The sequence below is a fragment of the Carcharodon carcharias genome, chromosome 9, assembly GCF_017639515.1.
Source record: "Carcharodon carcharias isolate sCarCar2 chromosome 9, sCarCar2.pri, whole genome shotgun sequence".
In the NCBI taxonomy this organism is placed as follows: domain Eukaryota; kingdom Metazoa; phylum Chordata; class Chondrichthyes; order Lamniformes; family Lamnidae; genus Carcharodon; species Carcharodon carcharias.
Genome location: NC_054475.1, coordinates 72,138,084 through 72,157,702, shown reverse-complemented (window position 1 = coordinate 72,157,702; position 19,619 = coordinate 72,138,084). Strand labels below are relative to the sequence as shown.

At 50.6% G+C, this 19,619-nt stretch overlaps 1 protein-coding gene across 2 annotated transcripts in view; it reads right to left on the bottom strand.

The window, feature by feature from the left end:
* Positions 1-19,619, bottom strand: part of LOC121282070 (nitric oxide synthase, brain-like) — a 399,809-nt gene that overhangs the window by 60,573 nt on the left and 319,617 nt on the right. For both annotated transcript variants that reach the window (XM_041195486.1, XM_041195485.1), the window contains exons 9-10: positions 12,418-12,519; positions 11,515-11,709 (exon numbers count right to left, since the gene is read on the bottom strand). In XM_041195486.1, the coding sequence (XP_041051420.1) occupies positions 11,515-11,709; positions 12,418-12,519 (297 nt within the window). The remainder of the gene's footprint in view (positions 1-11,514; positions 11,710-12,417; positions 12,520-19,619) is intronic.

Here is a 19,619-nt window from a genome sequence, read left to right as displayed (position 1 = left end):
ATTTCCCCGTCCCCGAGAAAGGCTAAAAATTTCCACATTCCCCAAGAGACGCTGAACATTTCCAACTTCCCCGAGATGCTAAAGATTTCCACCTTCCCCGAGAGAGGCTGAAGATTTCCACCTTCCCCAAGAAACACTGAACATTTCCACCCTCCACAAGAGGCACTGAACATTTCCACATTCCCTGAGAGACGCTGAAGTTTTCCACCTTCCCCAAAAGAGGCTGAACATTTCCACCTTCCTCGAGACGCTGAACATTTCCACCTTTCCCAAGAGACGCTGAAAATTTCCACCTACCCCGTTAAAGCTGAACATTTCTACCTTCAACGAGAGGGGCTGAACATTTCCACCTTCCGTGAGCGAGGCTGAACTTTTCCACCTTCTCCGAGAGATGCAGAAGATTTCCACGTTCCCTGAGAGAGGCTGAACAATTCCACCTTCCCCGAGAGACACTGAACATTTCAACCTTCCCTGAGAGAGGCTGTACTTTTCCAACTTCTCCGAGAGACGCTGAACATTTCAACCTTCCCCGAGAGAGGATGAACATTTCCACCTTCTCCGAGAGAGGCTGAACATTTCCACCTTCTCCGAGAGACGCTGAAAATTTCCACCTTCCCCGAGAGCTGCTGAACATTTCCACCTTCCCCAAGAGACTCTGAACATTTCCACCTTGTGCGAGATGCTGAGCACTTCCAACTTCACCGAGAGCTGCTGAATATTTCCACCTTCCTCGAGACACTAAACGTTTTCACCTTCCCATGAGAGGCTGAACATTTCCACCTTCCCCGAGATGGCTGAACATTTCCACCTTCCCCGAGATGGCTGAACATTTCCACCTTCCCCAGGACGCTGAACTTTTCCACCTTCCCTGAGACGCTGAACATTTCCACCTTACCCGAGACGCTGAACATTTCCACATTGCCCGAAAGAGGATGAACAATTCCACCTTGCTGAGAGAGGCTTAACATTTCCACCTTCCCTAAGAGAGGCTGAACTTTTCCACCTTCTCCGAGAGACGCGGAACACTTCCACCTTCCCCGAGAGAGGATGAACAATTCCACCTTCTCCGAGACAGGTTGATCATTTACGCCTTCACCGAGACGCTGAAAATTTCCACCTTCCCCATTAGAGCTAAACATTTCCACCTTCCCCGAGACACCGAACATTTCCACCTTCACCGAGGGAGTCTGAACATTCCCACCTTCCCCGAGAGAGGATGAACATTTTCACCTTCTCCGAGATGCTGAACATTTCCACCTTCACCAAGGGACACTGAACATTTCCACCTTCCCCAGGAGACGCTGAACATTTCCACCTTCCCCAAGAGACGCTGAACATTTCCACCTTCCCCAAGGGACACTGAACATTTCCACCTTCCCCAAGAGACGCTGAACATTTCCACCTTCCCCAAGGGACGCTGACGTTTTCCAACTTCCCCGAAAGAGGCTGAACTTTTCCACCTTCCTCGAGACGCTGAACATTTCCACCTTCCCCGAAAGAGGCTGAACATTCCCACCTTCCCCGAAAGAGGCTAAGCAACCCCACCTTCCCCAAGACGCTGAACATTTCCACCTTCCCCGAGAGAGGCTGAACAATTCCACCTTCTACGAGAGAGGCTGACCATTTCCACCTTCACCGAGATGCTGAACATTTCCACCTTCTCCGTTAGATGCTGAACATTTCTACCTTCCCCGAGAGGGGCTGAACATTTCCACCTTCACCAAGGGACACTGAACATTTCCACCTTCCCCAAGAGACGCTGAACATTTCAACCTTCCCCAAGAGATGCTGAACATTTCCACCTTCCCCAAGAGACGCTGAACATTTCCACCTTCCCCAAGGGACGCTGAACATTTTCACCTTCTCCGAGACGCTGAACATTTCCACCTTCCCCAAGGGACACTGAACATTTCCACCTTCCCCAAGAGATGCTGAACATTTCCACCTTCCCCAAGAGATGCTGAAGTTTTCCAACTTCCCCGAAAGAGGCTGAACTTTTCCACCTTCCTCGAAACGCTGAACATTTCTACCTTCCCCGAAAATGGCTGAACATTCCCACCTTCCCCGAAAGAGGCTGAGCAACCCCACCTTCCCCAAGACGCTGAACATTTCCACCTTCCCCGAGACGCTGATCTTTTCCACCTTCACCGAGACGCTGAACATTTCCACCTTCCCCGAGACGCTGAACATTTCCACCTTCCCCGAGACGCTGAACATTTCCACACTGCCCGAGACACTGAACATTTCCACCTTCACCGAGATGCTGAACATTTCCACCTACTCCAAGGGTCACTGAACATTTCCACCTTCCCCGAGACGCTGAACATTTCTACCTTCCCCGAGAGAGGCTGAACATTTCCACCTTCCCTGAGACACTGAACATTTCCACCTTCCCCGAGAGAGGCTGAACATTTCCACCTTCCCTGAGAGAGGCTGAACATTTCCACCTTCCCCGAGACGCTGAACATTTCCACCTTCCCCAAGACGCTGAACATTCCCACCTTCCCCGAGAGAGGCTGAACATTTCCACCTTCCCTGAGAGAGGCTGAACATTTCCACCTTCCCCGAGACGCTGAACATTCCCACCTTCCCCGAGAGAGGCTGAACATTTCCACCTTCCCCAGGACGCTGAACATTTCCACCTTCCCCGAGACGCTGAACATTTCCACCTTCCCCGAGATGCTGAACATTTCCACATTGCCCGAGATGCTGAACATTTCCACCTTCCCCAGGAGACGCTGAACATTTCCACCTTCCCCAAGACGCTGAACATTCCCACCTTCCCGAGAGAGGCTGAACATTTCCACCTTCCCCGAGAGAGGCTGAACATTTCCACCTTCCCCGAGACACTGAACATTTCCACCTTCTCCGAGACGCTGAACATTTCCACCTTCCCCGAACACTGAACATTTCCACCTTCCCCGAGATGGCTGAACATTTCCACCTTCCCCAGGACGCTGAACATTTCCACCTTCCGCGAGATAGGCAGAACATTCCCACCTTCCCCGAGACGCTGAACATTTCCACCTTCCCCGAAAGAGGCTGAACATTCCCACCTGCCCCGAAAGAGGATGAGCATTCCCACCTTCCCCAAGACGCTGAACATTTCCACCTTCCCCAAGAGAGGCTGAACAATTCCACCTTCTCTGAGAGCGGCTGAACATTTCCACCCTTGCCGAGACGATAGATATTTCCACCTTCCCCGAGAGAGGCTGAACATTCCCACGTTCCCCGAGACGCTGAACATTTCCAACTTCCCCGAAAAAGGCTGAACATTTCCACCTTCCCTAAGAGAGGCTGAACTTTTCCACGTTCTCCGAGAGACGCAGAACATTTCCACCTTGCCCGAGAGAGGCTGAACAATTCTACTTTCTCCGAGACAGGCTGATCATTTACACATTCACTGAGACGTTGAAAATTTCCACCGTCCGCGTTTAAGCTGAACGTTTCCACCGTCCCCGAGAGACATGAACATTTGCACCTTCCCCGAGAGTGGCTGAACATTTCCAGCTTCCCTGAGAGGCTGAACAATTCCATCTTCCCCGAGATGCTGAACATTTACACCTTCCCCGAGACGCTGAACATTTACACCTTCCCCGAGACACTGAACATTTCCACCTTCTCCAAGGGACACTGAACATTCCCACCTTCCCCGAGACGCTGAACATTTCTACCTTCCATGAGAGGGGCTGAACATTTCCACCTTCCCTGAGACACTGAACATTTCCACCTTCCCCGAGATGGCTGAACATTTCCACCTTCCCCGAGATGGCTGAACATTTCCACCTTCCCCAGGACGCTGAACATTTCCACCTTCCCTGAGACGCTGAACATTTCCACCTTACCCGAGACGCTGAACATTTCCACATTGCCCGAAAGAGGATGAACAATTCCACCTTGCTGAGAGAGGCTTAACATTTCCACCTTCCCTAAGAGAGGCTGAACTTTTCCACCTTCTCCGAGAGACGCGGAACACTTCCACCTTCCCCGAGAGAGGATGAACAATTCCACCTTCTCCGAGACAGGTTGATCATTTACACCTTCACCGAGACGCTGAAAATTTCCACCTTCCCCATTAGAGCTAAACATTTCCACCTTCCCCGAGACACCGAACATTTCCACCTTCACCGAGGGAGTCTGAACATTTCCACCTTCCCCGAGAGAGGATGAACATTTTCACCTTCTCCGAGATGCTGAACATTTCCACCTTCACCAAGGGACACTGAACATTTCCACCTTCCCCAAGAGACGCTGAACATTTCCACCTTCCCCAAGAGACGCTGAACATTTCCACCTTCCCCAAGGGACGCTGAACATTTCCACCTTCCCCAAGAGACGCTGAACATTTCCACCTTCCCCAAGGGACGCTGAAGATTTCCAACTTCCCCGAAAGAGGCTGAACATTCCCACCTTCCCCGAAAGAGGCTAAGCAACCCCACCTTCCCCAAGACGCTGAACATTTCCACCTTCCCCGAGAGAGGCTGAACAATTCCACCTTCTACGAGAGAGGCTGACCATTTCCACCTTCACCGAGATGCTGAACATTTCCACCTTCTCCGTTAGATGCTGAACATTTCTACCTTCCCCGAGAGGGGCTGAACATTTCCACCTTCCCCGAGACGCTGAACATTCCCACCTTCCCGGAGAGATGCTGAACATTTCCACCTTCCCGGAGAGATGCTGAACATTTCCACCTTCCCCAAGAGACGCTGAACAATTCCACCTTCTCCGAGACGCTGAACATTTCCACCTTCACCAAGGGACACTGAACATTTCCACCTACCCCAAGAGACGCTGAACATTTCCACCTTCCCCAAGAGATGCTGAACATTTCCACCTTCCCCAAGAGACGCTGAACATTTCCACCTTCCCCAAGGGACGCTGAACATTTTCACCTTCTCCAAGAGATGCTGAAGTTTTCCAACTTCCCCGAAAGAGGCTGAACTTTTCCACCTTCCTCGAGACGCTGAACATTTCTACCTTCCCCGAAAATGGCTGAACATCCCACCTTCCCCGAAAGAGGCTGAGCAACCCCACCTTCCCCAAGACGCTGAACATTTCCACCTTCCCCGAGACGCTGATCTTTTCCACCTTCACCGAGACGCTGAACATTTCCACCTTCCCCGAGACGCTGAACATTTCCACCTTCCCCGAGACGCTGAACATTTCCACATTGCCCGAGACACTGAACATTTCCACCTTCCCCGAGAGAGGCTGAACATTTCCACCTTCCCTGAGAGAGGCTGAACAGTTCCACCTTCCCCGAGACGCTGAACATTTCCACCTTCCCCAAGACGCTGAACATTCCCACCTTCCCCGAGAGAGGCTGAACATTTCCACCTTCCCCAGGACGCTGAACATTTCCACCTTCCCCGAGACGCTGAACATTTCCACCTTCCCCGAGATGCTGAACATTTCCACATTGCCCGAGACGCTGAACATTTCCACCTTCCCCAGGAGACGCTGAACATTTTCATCTTCCCCGAGAGCGACTGAATATTTCCCCGTCCCCGAGAAAGGCTAAAAATTTCCACATTCCCCAAGAGACGCTGAACATTTCCAACTTCCCCGAGATGCTAAAGATTTCCACCTTCCCCGAGAGAGGCTGAAGATTTCCACCTTCCCCAAGAAACACTGAACATTTCCACCCTCCACAAGAGGCACTGAACATTTCCACATTCCCTGAGAGACGCTGAAGTTTTCCACCTTCCCCAAAAGAGGCTGAACATTTCCACCTTCCTCGAGACGCTGAACATTTCCACCTTTCCCAAGAGACGCTGAAAATTTCCACCTACCCCGTTAAAGCTGAACATTTCTACCTTCAACGAGAGGGGCTGAACATTTCCACCTTCCGTGAGCGAGGCTGAACTTTTCCACCTTCTCCGAGAGATGCAGAAGATTTCCACGTTCCCTGAGAGAGGCTGAACAATTCCACCTTCCCCGAGAGACACTGAACATTTCAACCTTCCCTGAGAGAGGCTGTACTTTTCCAACTTCTCCGAGAGACGCTGAACATTTCAACCTTCCCCGAGAGAGGATGAACATTTCCACCTTCTCCGAGAGAGGCTGAACATTTCCACCTTCTCCGAGAGACGCTGAAAATTTCCACCTTCCCCGAGAGCTGCTGAACATTTCCACCTTCCCCAAGAGACTCTGAACATTTCCACCTTGTGCGAGATGCTGAGCACTTCCAACTTCACCGAGAGCTGCTGAATATTTCCACCTTCCTCGAGACACTAAACGTTTTCACCTTCCCATGAGAGGCTGAACATTTCCACCTTCCCCGAGATGGCTGAACATTTCCACCTTCCCCGAGATGGCTGAACATTTCCACCTTCCCCAGGACGCTGAACTTTTCCACCTTCCCTGAGACGCTGAACATTTCCACCTTACCCGAGACGCTGAACATTTCCACATTGCCCGAAAGAGGATGAACAATTCCACCTTGCTGAGAGAGGCTTAACATTTCCACCTTCCCTAAGAGAGGCTGAACTTTTCCACCTTCTCCGAGAGACGCGGAACACTTCCACCTTCCCCGAGAGAGGATGAACAATTCCACCTTCTCCGAGACAGGTTGATCATTTACACCTTCACCGAGACGCTGAAAATTTCCACCTTCCCCATTAGAGCTAAACATTTCCACCTTCCCCGAGACACCGAACATTTCCACCTTCACCGAGGGAGTCTGAACATTCCCACCTTCCCCGAGAGAGGATGAACATTTTCACCTTCTCCGAGATGCTGAACATTTCCACCTTCACCAAGGGACACTGAACATTTCCACCTTCCCCAGGAGACGCTGAACATTTCCACCTTCCCCAAGAGACGCTGAACATTTCCACCTTCCCCAAGGGACACTGAACATTTCCACCTTCCCCAAGAGACGCTGAACATTTCCACCTTCCCCAAGGGACGCTGACGTTTTCCAACTTCCCCGAAAGAGGCTGAACTTTTCCACCTTCCTCGAGACGCTGAACATTTCCACCTTCCCCGAAAGAGGCTGAACATTCCCACCTTCCCCGAAAGAGGCTAAGCAACCCCACCTTCCCCAAGACGCTGAACATTTCCACCTTCCCCGAGAGAGGCTGAACAATTCCACCTTCTACGAGAGAGGCTGACCATTTCCACCTTCACCGAGATGCTGAACATTTCCACCTTCTCCGTTAGATGCTGAACATTTCTACCTTCCCCGAGAGGGGCTGAACATTTCCACCTTCACCAAGGGACACTGAACATTTCCACCTTCCCCAAGAGACGCTGAACATTTCAACCTTCCCCAAGAGATGCTGAACATTTCCACCTTCCCCAAGAGACGCTGAACATTTCCACCTTCCCCAAGGGACGCTGAACATTTTCACCTTCTCCGAGACGCTGAACATTTCCACCTTCCCCAAGGGACACTGAACATTTCCACCTTCCCCAAGAGATGCTGAACATTTCCACCTTCCCCAAGAGATGCTGAAGTTTTCCAACTTCCCCGAAAGAGGCTGAACTTTTCCACCTTCCTCGAAACGCTGAACATTTCTACCTTCCCCGAAAATGGCTGAACATTCCCACCTTCCCCGAAAGAGGCTGAGCAACCCCACCTTCCCCAAGACGCTGAACATTTCCACCTTCCCCGAGACGCTGATCTTTTCCACCTTCACCGAGACGCTGAACATTTCCACCTTCCCCGAGACGCTGAACATTTCCACCTTCCCCGAGACGCTGAACATTTCCACATTGCCCGAGACACTGAACATTTCCACCTTCACCGAGATGCTGAACATTTCCACCTACTCCAAGGGTCACTGAACATTTCCACCTTCCCCGAGACGCTGAACATTTCTACCTTCCCCGAGAGAGGCTGAACATTTCCACCTTCCCTGAGACACTGAACATTTCCACCTTCCCCGAGAGAGGCTGAACATTTCCACCTTCCCTGAGAGAGGCTGAACATTTCCACCTTCCCCGAGACGCTGAACATTTCCACCTTCCCCAAGACGCTGAACATTCCCACCTTCCCCGAGAGAGGCTGAACATTTCCACCTTCCCTGAGAGAGGCTGAACATTTCCACCTTCCCCGAGACGCTGAACATTCCCACCTTCCCCGAGACGCTGAACATTTCCACCTTCCCCGAGATGCTGAACATTTCCACATTGCCCGAGATGCTGAACATTTCCACCTTCCCCAGGAGACGCTGAACATTTTCATCTTCCCCAAGAGCGACTGAATATTTCCCCGTCCCCGAGAAAGGCTAAAAATTTCCACATTCCCCGAGAGACGCTGAACATTTCCAACTTCCCCGAGATGCTAAAGATTTCCACCTTCCCCGAGAGAGGCTGAAGATTTCCACCTTCCCCAAGAAACACTGAACATTTCCACCCTCCACAAGAGGCACTGAACATTTCCACATTCCCTGAGAGACGCTGAAGTTTTCCACCTTCCCCAAAAGAGGCTGAACATTTCCACCTTCCTCGAGACGCTGAACATTTCCACCTTTCCCAAGAGACGCTGAAAATTTCCACCTACCCCGTTAAAGCTGAACATTTCTACCTTCAACGAGAGGGGCTGAACATTTCCACCTTCCGTGAGCGAGGCCGAACTTTTCCACCTTCTCCGAGAGATGCAGAAGATTTCCACGTTCCCTGAGAGAGGCTGAACAATTCCACCTTCCCCGAGAGACACTGAACATTTCAACCTTCCCTGAGAGAGGCTGTACTTTTCCAACTTCTCCGAGAGACGCTGAACATTTCAACCTTCCCCGAGAGAGGATGAACATTTCCACCTTCTCCGAGAGAGGCTGAACATTTCCACCTTCTCCGAGAGACGCTGAAAATTTCCACCTTCCCCGAGAGCTGCTGAACATTTCCACCTTCCCCAAGAGACTCTGAACATTTCCACCTTGTGCGAGATGCTGAACACTTCCAACTTCACCGAGAGCTGCTGAATATTTCCACCTTCCTCGAGACACTAAACATTTTCACCTTCCCATGAGAGGCTGAACTTTTCCACCTTCCCTGAGAGAGGCTGAACACTTCCACCTTCCCCGAGAGAGGCTGAATATTTCCAACTTCTCTGAGAGACGCTGAACATTTCCACATTCTCCAAGAGACGCTGAATATTTCCAACTTCACCGAGAGACACTGAACATTTCCCCCTTCCCTGAGAGGCTGTACATTTCCACCTTCCCCGAGAGAGGCTGAACATTTCCAACTTCACCGAGAGACACTGAACATTTCCACCTTCCCTGAGAGAGGCTGAACATTTCCAACTTCCCCGAGAGCGGCTGAATATTTCCACCGTCCCCGAGAAAGGCTAAAAATTTCCACATTCCCCGAGAGACGCTGAACATTTCCAACTTCCTCGAGATGCTGAAGATTTCCACATTCCCCGAGAGAGGCTGAAGATTTCCACCTTCCCCGAGAGACACTGAACATTTCCACCCTCCACGAGAGACACTGAACATTTCCACCTTCCCCAAGAAAGGCTGAACATTTCCACTTTCCCCGAGATGCTGAACATTTCCACCTTCACCGAGATGCTGAACATTTCCACCTTCACCGAGACACTAAATATTTCCAAATTCCCCGAGAGAGGCTGAACATTTCCACCTTCCCCGAGACACTAAAGACTTCCACCTTGCCCGAGACACTGAACATTTCCACCTTCCCTGAGGGACACTGAACATTTCCACCTTCCCCAAGAGACGCTGAAGTTTTCCACTTCCCCCGAAAGAGGCTGAACTTTTCCACCTTGCTCGAGATGCTGAACATTTCCACCTTCCCCGAGAGAGGCTGAACATTCCCACCTTCCCCAAGACGCTGAACAGTTCCACCTTCCCCGAAAGAGGCTGAACATTCCCATCTTCACTGAGACACTGAACATTTCCACCTTCTCTGAAAGAGGCTGAACATTCCCACCTTCCCTGAAAGAGGCTGCAAATTCCCACCTTCCCCGAGATGCTGAACATTTCCACCTTCACCGAGACGTTGAATATTTCCACCTTCCCTGTTAGATGCTGAACATTTCTACCTTCCCCGAGAGGGGCTGAACATTTCCACCTTCCCTGAGAGATGCTGAACATTTCTATCTTCCCTTAGCCACTGAACATTTCCACCTTTTCCAAGGGACGCTGAACATTTCCACCTTCCCCGAGACGCTGAACATTTCCACCTTCCCCGAAAGAGGCTGAACATTCCCACCTTTCCCGAAAGAGTCTGAACATTCCCACCTTTCCCGAGACACTGAACATTTCCACCTTCCCCAAGAGACGCTGAAGTTTTCCATCTTCCCCGAAAGAGGCTGAATATTTCCATCTTCCTCGAGATGCTGAACATTTCCACCTTCCCCGAGAGACCCTGAACAATTCCACCTTCCCCGTGTGAGGCTGAACATTTCCAACTTCCCTGAGGCTGAATATTTTCACCTTCCCCGAGATGCCTTGAACACATGTGTGCAATTTCCTGCTCCTTTGAAAAGTCTCGCAGATTTTTCAACATGAGAACATGTTGGATTTTACATTTTATTTAAAAATAATCATTCTTTCAATCCATAGCATTTATTCATTTTTTTGGACAATATCAATCCTTTGGGGTACAGTGGGGGGCAAGTGAAGCTGGAATTGAGGGCTGGAATTCACAATTGTGATCGGGTTCCTTAGCTCAAAAATTGTTGATGGATTTGAGTATTTGAGTATATGTTTTCAGGTTGGGTTTTGGGAAGATGCGGGAATGGTGTGATGATTGTGTTCAGCAATAAAGAAGAAGGTGTCTGTCTGAGTTCGTGTGGATCAGGGGAAATTGGCTGGAGTGAGTGGAGGACATTGGGAGGAGGTGGTTAGTGGGGTGTTTGGGTCAAGGGAAGATGGAGGCCGGAGGCCTAGAGTAACATGTCGAGAAGGTGGGCATTGGGAATCATTGAGATGGGCAGTTTTCTGGTTAATGGGTCTGAGGGTTGTGGGAAGAATATACATGGTTGGAATTGAGGGACAGTAGCAGGAGACGGTAGGTTGAGGAAGGTGAGGGATATGATGTCCTTCAACAGCACTTCCCTACCACATGAAGACTGCTATCTAGAAGACAATGGCAACAGATACCTGGGAATGTTATCACCTGCCAATTCCCGTCCAAATCATTTACCATCCCGACATGGAAATATATTGCCGTTACTTCACTGTCGCTGGATCAAAATCCTGGAACTCCCTCCCTAACAGCACTGTGGGTGTACCTACACCACATAGACTACAGCGGTTCAAGAAGGCAGCTCACCACAGCCTTCTCAAGGGCAATTAGGGATGGGCAATAAATGCTGGCCTAGCCAGTGATGCCCACATCCCATGAACTCATTTGCAGATGGTAGTGAAGGGGATGGGGAAATTGTGGCATTAGTTTATGGAGAGGAGGTGGACTTGTTTGGTAATGAGAGAAAGTGGGTCATTGGATTTGAGGCATATGGGAAAGAGGTGGGTAAATGGCATGGATTGAGGTGGGAGTGAAAGAGTGGGCAAGTGCTGTGCTGTTGGTAACCATTACCTGATAGGAGAAAGCTGGCGAGAGGTTGTAGTTGAGGAATTCCTGATGGAATGCAGGAGTTAGACTCCCAGATATTGGAGGAACAATCCAAACCCAGTCTGTGGGACATCCATTACGGATACGGTACTCATTCTCCAGATGCTTCATGAAGGACTCAGTGATCGTGTGATGATCGACAATCGTCACTTTAACAAGCTGTAAATACAAGAGTTTCAAATAGCATGGAGGGTGTAAGGTCAATGCGGCAAATTCTATCTCAGGAGAGAGGCCATGTTCGAATGGGGCCAGTACACTGGTCACCCACCCACCAACATGGAGTTGGGGAGTCACTGGAGGGTGGGGGTGGGGGGGGGCAACACAGGAAACCTGGGAAGAGGAGTCAGTGGAGGTGGAGGGGGCCAACACACGAGACCCAGGAAGGGGTCAGTGGAGGTGGGGAGTGGGGAATACAGGAGACCCAGGAGGTGGGGTGAGGGGGAAAGCACACCGGACCCGGGAGGTGGTGGTGTCACTGGAGGTGGGGGTTGGGAGTGGGGTCAACACAGGACCTGGGCAGGGGAACCACTGGAGATTGGGGTGGGGGCAGTGGCAGGAGATCCAGGGGAGCCACTTGGACACTGTGCTTCATTTTGATTTGTTGACTGCCTGACAGCTCAGGCCCAATCAAATGGAGCACTTAGTTGAAATCCACAATATCCCTTCTGAAAATCTAACAGTTCCCAACATCTTGCCTCCCTGGGAAAAGTGGCCCATTTACTGGCCTCAGAGGTGTGAAAGGTCCATTTCCCCACCTGAGCCATTGATCAGAAAGAGGAAGCCTTCAAACTCTGCTATCATCTACTCAGTTTGGGGGTGACACGTGACGGGAGGTCACTCTCGTACCCACCCTGCACTCTGCTCTACCTGGAAACTGTGAAGAACAGCGGTAGTCAGCTCCACAGCAGCTTTATCCTTCCACAGTGACGTAATCTTCCTGGTATCCAACCCCATCCTCTCTGCAACTTCCTGGCAAAAGATAAAACGAACAGATCAGTCAAAGATAGGATGTGAGTGAGAGATAGAACATGATAAGATCATAAGAAATAAGAGCAATAATATTCCACCCAGCCCATTGATCCTGATCCTTCAGAGAATAACATCATGGTTAATCTAATTGAGGCCTTAACTCCATAATCCTCGACTCACTTGTCAGTAAAGAATCTGTCTAACTCTGCTTGAATATATTCAATGACCCAGCCTCCACTGCTCTCTGGGGGAGAGAATTCTAAAGACTAACAACCCTCTGAGAGAAGACAATCTTCCTCATCCCTGCCTTAAGACTTAAGAGAGACCCCCTTACTTTTAAGATAAAACAAGGTACCGCGGATGCTGGAAATCTGAAATAAAAACAGAAAATGCTGGAAAAACTCAGCAGGTATGACAGCATCTGTGGAGAGAGAAACAGAGTTAATGTTTTAAGTCCGTATGACTCTTCTTCAGAGCTAAAGAGGAGTAGAAATATGATGAAATTTGTACTGTTTATGGGTGGTGGAGCAGATGAAGCTGGATAGAAGGTCAGTGATAGGTGGGGGCTAAGGATAGACTGACCAAGATGTCATCGACACAAGACAAAGAGAGTGATAATTTTAGTGACAAGGGCTAAAGAAAGTGCTGATAGTGGCATAAAGGTAAGAAATCAAAATGTGTTAATAGCAGAACAGGGATCAGCGCTCTGTGAAAGAACAACGTAGAACAAGTGACAGATGGCCTGGCTGGGGGGGGTGGGTGTAGGAGATGGTGGTTTTTAATCTAGACATAAACTGGAAAAATCAGATTGGCAGTGGTAGCCTGGATGAGGAGTTCTTGGAATGCTTTCCAAAACGTTTCTTGTGGCAGCATGTTCAGCAAACAATCAGGTTAGATTACACTTGGGGTGGAATTCTCCGAGCTGCTGGTGATGGGTGTGATAGGTGGCAAAGGCAGAAAATATGGTGGGACCCAGTTCACGATGGTGTGAAAACAGGTCACGACCTTCCGCTCAGCTCGCCAACAGTGGGCTGCATTTCCCACCATCGTGCGGCGGGGCTAATTGTAATAGATTAGCATATAATTAAAAGGCCATCCCAGCAGGCTTTTGGAACCCCGCCGTATCGCGCCCGTCCATGTCAGCAGGAAAGCACGCCAATGTGTTTCACAACAACACGCAGGCGACGTGCACTTGGCGGCCTTCACTTTGGGGGAACTGAGGTGAGTGAGCAGCAACGTTCTCCACAGCTCACCCATTGTTTACAGGCCTCAAGGCACGGGGGGGCGGGGTTGGGGGGGCAACTGAGGCCTGGCCCCGGAGGCAACTGCTGAGAGAGAGTGGGGTGTTGGTGGGGGTCAAGTGCTGCCCTGGCACTGCATCCAGCGCACAGTTAATCGAGGTGGGGGGCAGGGTAGGTGAGGGAAGCATGAGGGACACCTGTATAAACTGACCAAGCCTCTGCAACTAAGACAGATCAGGCACAGCCACAGTGACATGATTGGGTCAGGCTCCTAGCCTGCCCGGCCATGCAAGCATCGCGGAGGTACCAGTTGGACTGCACACATTGTACAATCTTCTCACCAACACTAGCCATGTAGCAGTCAATGCTAGAGGTGCTCACAGTCCCTTGCAATCTCAGCATCCTGGTTTGAACCAGTGTCGCCCATATCAGCGCACTCATCTCTGGCCATCCGGGGGGTGACCAGCACTCACCGGGAAGCATTAAAGGGCAGTCACACAGGGCCAGGAGAGGTGCTAAGTACAACCATGATAACCACGTCTCTCTCTCTTTCTTTCATGCTGCAGGAAGACCACGTCAGGATCATGGATCTTGGTGACCTAGCTGTCTGCTTGATGGTCTACAGAGACCATAGAAGATGAAGGAGAGAGCGACTGAGACACCTGGCCGTGCAAAGGCAGGAGCAGCAACCTCATGAGGAAGGGGCAGCAGGGGCATGGCTGGTTGACACCTAGTAACACCCAGGGTCTATAGAAGTCACCTGTCATTCCTGCAGATGACCAAGAACCAGTGTCACAGATAGCTGTGCATGTCTAGGGACCTGGTGGCTCACATCTGCCACTTACTGTAGGACTTGACACCAAGGGGACACGGAGGGCATTACTGCCAGTGGCTGTGAAAGTGACCACGATGCTTAATTTCTATGCTAATGGCTCCGATCAGGGCTCCACAGGTGACCTCTGTGGGATTTCACAATCCGCCACCCACAACTGTAACGACGAGGTCACGGATGCCATCCTCTCCATGGCACACAATTTTGTGCATTTCACCCGGGACCAGGACAGCCAGGATGCAAGGGCCATCGGATTCGCCCTGAAATTGGGATTCCCACAGGTGTAGGGTGCGATTGACTGCGCTCATGTGGCATTCAGGTCTCCATCGCTGCACTCCGTGAACTGCATCAAGCGCAGGGTTTCCACTCACATAATGTCCAGCTGGTATGCGACCACCAGAAACGCATCCTGCAGGTGTGTGCATGGTTTCCAGGGAGTATCCACAACTCCTATGCCCTCAGTCAGTCACAGATCCCTGATGTCTTCCAGGGTCCACAGAAGCTGCGGGGATGGTTCCTCGGGGACAAGGGCCACCCGCAGAGGATGTGGCTGATGACACCCATGTGGCGGCCTCAGACTTCAGCAGAGCGACGCTATAATGAGGCTCATGCTGCAACTCACAACTTGGTGGAACAGACCATCGGGATGCTGAAGATGCGATTCCGGTGCCTGGATCGATCTGGTGGAGCCCTGCAATACAGTCCACAGAAACTGTCACACATCGTGGTCATCTGCTGCATCCTTTACAACCTGGCACTCCAACGGGGAGACGAGCTGGCTGAGGGGGAGATGGAGGAGCTGGAGGTCTCCTCCGAAGAGGAGGACGCCGACGGGGATGAGGGTGAGGAGATCCTCAGTGGTGACGATGACAGGGCTAAGGCTCTCGCACTGGCTAGACAAGGCAGGCGCACTCGGGAGGCCTTCATAGCTGCCAGATTTGTGGAGGATGATGACGACATGCAGTGAGGGGACCCAATAGATCCTCACATCGCAGTTGTGAATGTTTACCTCCAGTCTGGCTTATGGCAGCGCGAAAACCCTCTGTGAGAATACTCCTGTCATGGAGATGCAGTGGAGGCCCCAATAGTCACTCGATCGCAGGAGGATGATGACAACATGAAGTGAGGACACTCCATAGATCTTCACATGGCCTCTGAGAACGTCTGACTCCTGTCTGGCTGAAGGCAGCTCGCTTACGTTCCATGATCAGGGCCATTTCATAGAGACGCAGCCATGAAACTATAGATGCACCTGATGCTATGTCCGCCTTCAGCACCTGAGCCCTTCTGGTCACAGATACTGGTGTGATGGGGGCCAGCCCCACCTTAAAGGTACTGAGAGCACACAGAGAGTATGAGGGAACTCTGTGGTGCCTGCTCACTACATTCTGGCAGCAATGTCCAGCACCGCCGAGGTGCAGGCATCAGTAATGTTTCCAGGGAGTGTAAGGCTGGACCATCACAGAGCACAGGGAAGAGACCCTGGACTGAGACACCTGCCTTTATCTTGTGCAGAAAGGTTTTACATTTGAGTGACAAGAACACTGCTCATCAGAACAAGGAGCCACAGGCAGGGAGACATTCTTGGGAGTTTATTGACAATAGTCAACAGTATGTACAAGTGATTAACACCCGTGCCCAGGCTGTGCAACTAATTCTCCTTAACTTTCACAACCCTGCGGCTATGCCTCGGTGCTCCCCGGACATCCACAGCAGATGTGGGGGCAGCCTGCTGCCTGTGACGCCCTGTTTGTGATGACTTTGGCGGGCGTCCTCTAGAGGGCTGAGACCTGGAGGGCCAAGACTTGGAGGGCCCTAGCCTGCTCTCGAGGTGTGGCAGTGCCACCCTCCTCGACCTATGAAGCTGGATCTGTGGAGGTCACAGGAAGAGGGGAGTCAGGTGGGCCAGTCACTCCCAGTGACATGGGTGGATGGCCCCGGGGTGTGCACTTGCTGATCCTCCTCCCTATGGGTGCCCAAGGGCCCCTGGCTGACTGCGTGAGTGAAAGGGGTAGCTGGAGTGAGATCAAGCTGCCCAGCAAACCCCTCTCGCATACATACTGTTGGAGGCCAACTTTAGCATCAGCGATGGAGTTAAACTCGCCCAGCAGTGCAGGAACGATGTCCTGAACCAAGGTCTCCATGGTGGCCGCCATCCTGCCAGTGTTGACCTCAGTGCATTGGCAATGCTGGCGCTATCACCTCAGCCTGAAGGCGGACAGACTCCTCCAACATGCCTTGCAATCTGAAGAGACCAGCGGGCACCCATTCCTGATGTTCCTGAGCTTGTCTTTGCAGCTCCAGCAACTGTGACATGACCGAGTCCACTGGCTCATCATCTGACTGGGACTCAGCAACGTTCTGAGCCCCAGCTGCCCTCTGAGTGCCAGGGACCTGGGAAGTCTGTGACTCCACCTGCTGTGGATTAGACAGTGCGATGTGCTCACCAGATTGTGATCCTGAGGCTACTCTAAAGCTCAATCCCACTGTGGTGTGTGTCTCTGCACTGGTGGAGGGTGTGGGTGAGCGCTGTGATGGGACTTCAGGGAGGGTGCCTTAAGATACCTCTTCTGAGGTTTCCTCGGATCTTGTTTGGAGGTCCTGAGTCATGGACTCTGTCGGCTGTTTGGCAGATGTGCCTGTGAAAGCAAGGAGAGATAATTAATGCATGGCAGTGGCCTGTGAAAGAGGACACATCACTCTGGTTGTCTGATGGGTGTTGCACTGCTGGATCCTCACTTGGTAAAGCCGCGCCGACCTCACCGTCAGCACAGGACCAGCCCTGGTCATCGCCAGCCAGCTGGATGACTCTGTTTTCGAATTCTGTGTGAACTTTGATTTCCAGCATCCTTCCACCTGTCTGTGATCTTTCCCTCCTGTTGTGAGCCCAGTTTGTCCTACATGGATAGAGATGGGAAAAGTATATCGGGACACCTGCCAGGCCAGATGATAAGTTTGCCTGGCCTGTGTGGGCGGTGAGTGGTCCCATGGACGGGATGAGGACAATGATGGTGTGTGTGAGAGAGTGAATGGTGATGTGTCTTGCACTTGCAGTGAGTGAGGGCCCTGTGGATGTGTGATGGGTTTGTGGGTGTGTGAGCTGGGAGTGATGACAAGAGTGACTTACCCTGGCGGAACGGAGGAGATCATACATCCTCTTGTGGCATTGGGTGGCTGTCCTCCTCTGCAGGGCGTTGGCACCGGCCACCGCTGCCACTGCTTCCCAAGCCGGGTTGGTGACATTGCTGCCCATCCTGCGGCCAGAGCGGGGGTAGAGCACCCCGGTGGGCCTCCGCGGCATCCAGCAGTCGCTCGAGGGACCCGTCGTTGAAGCGGGGCTGGCTACAGTCTCTTTTCCTTTGCTGGCCATGTCTCCCGGACAGCGGTGGTGAGCTGCTGGCGATGAGCACTTTGCTAGTGGCTGACTTTTAAAGATGGTAGCCTGCATAATGCAACAGCGGGGTGATGGCGAGCGGATGAATGGTGGAAACAGCATGTTTTGTGGAAGTGAATATATAATGAGGTGGGCTTGGGAAGATACGATGTGAAAACCCATCATTTTCATCGGTGGGTAGGACTCCATTTTACTCCTCCTCTACTGCACTTAGTGCAGTTCTTGGACATTTCAGCCATTGGTATTGTGTAACATGACAGAATTAATTAATGACTTCAGACTGAAGTCGCCCCTCGTTAGCAGCAATAACATGATTGAATTTTACATCCAGTTTGAAAGGGAGAAGAGTGGGTCTAAGACTAGTATTTTAAACATAAATAAAAGTAACTATGTGGGGATGAAAGCTGAGCTACCTGAAGTGAACTGGGAAACTAGGCTAGAGGATAGATCAATAGAGAAGCAGTGGCAGATATTTAAGGGGACATTCAGAGTATTTAGAATAAATATATTCCCAATATAAAGAAAAATGCTAAGGGGAGGACCCATCATCCGTGGATCTCTATTCAAGAAGGGAGAGAGGCAGAAAACATTTAGCTTGATATCTGTCATGTATTAGAATCGATCATTAAGGAGGTTATAGCTGGGCACTTGCTCAAGGCAATAGGAGAGAGTCAGCATGGTTTTGTGAAAGGGAAATCATGTTTAACCAATTTATTGGAGTTTATTGAAAGAGTAACATGTGCAGTGGATAAAGGGCAGCCTGTAGATGTACTGTACTTGGATTTCCAGAAAGCAGTTGAAAATAAAAGCGCATTGTGTAGTGGATAACATATTAGCATAGATAGAAGATTGGCTGACTAGCAGAAAGCAGAGAGTATGCATAAATGGGACTTTTTTTGATTGGCAAGATGTGACGAGTAGAGTCCCACAGGGGTCTGGACTGGGGACTTAGATGTGGGGAATGAAGACTAAATTTGCAGATGACACCAAGATAGGTGGGAAAGTATGTTGTGAAGAGGACATGAGGAGGTTGCACATGGATTTAGTAGGTTAAGTAAGTGGACAAAGATCTGACAAATGGAGTTTAATGTGGGAAAATGTGAAGTTGTTCACTTTGGAATGAAGAATAAAAAAGCAGAGTATTAATTAAATGGAGAATGGCTGCAGAATTCTGAGGTGCAGAGGGATCTAGATGTTCTAGTATATGTGTCACAAAGCATTACAAGTTGCAGGTACAGCAAGTCATTAAGAAGGCTAATGGAATGCTATCCTCTATTATGAGAGGGATTGAATGTAAAAGTAAGGATGTTACGTTTGAGTTATACAGGGCATTGGTGAGACCGCACCTCGAATACTATGTGCAGTTTTGGTCTCCTTATTTCAGGAAGGATGTAAATGTATTGGAGGCAATTCAAAGGAGGTTTTCTAGATTGATACCTGGAATGAGTGGTTAGTCTTATGAGGAAAGGTTGGACAGACTGGGTGTGTTTCCACTGGAGTTTAGAAGAGTGAGGGGTGATTTGATTGAAGTATACAAGATCCTGAACAGTAGTGACAAGGTGGATATGAAAAGGATGTTTCCTCTTGAGGGTGAGTCCAGAACTAGGGAGCACTATTTTAAAATTAAGGAAAG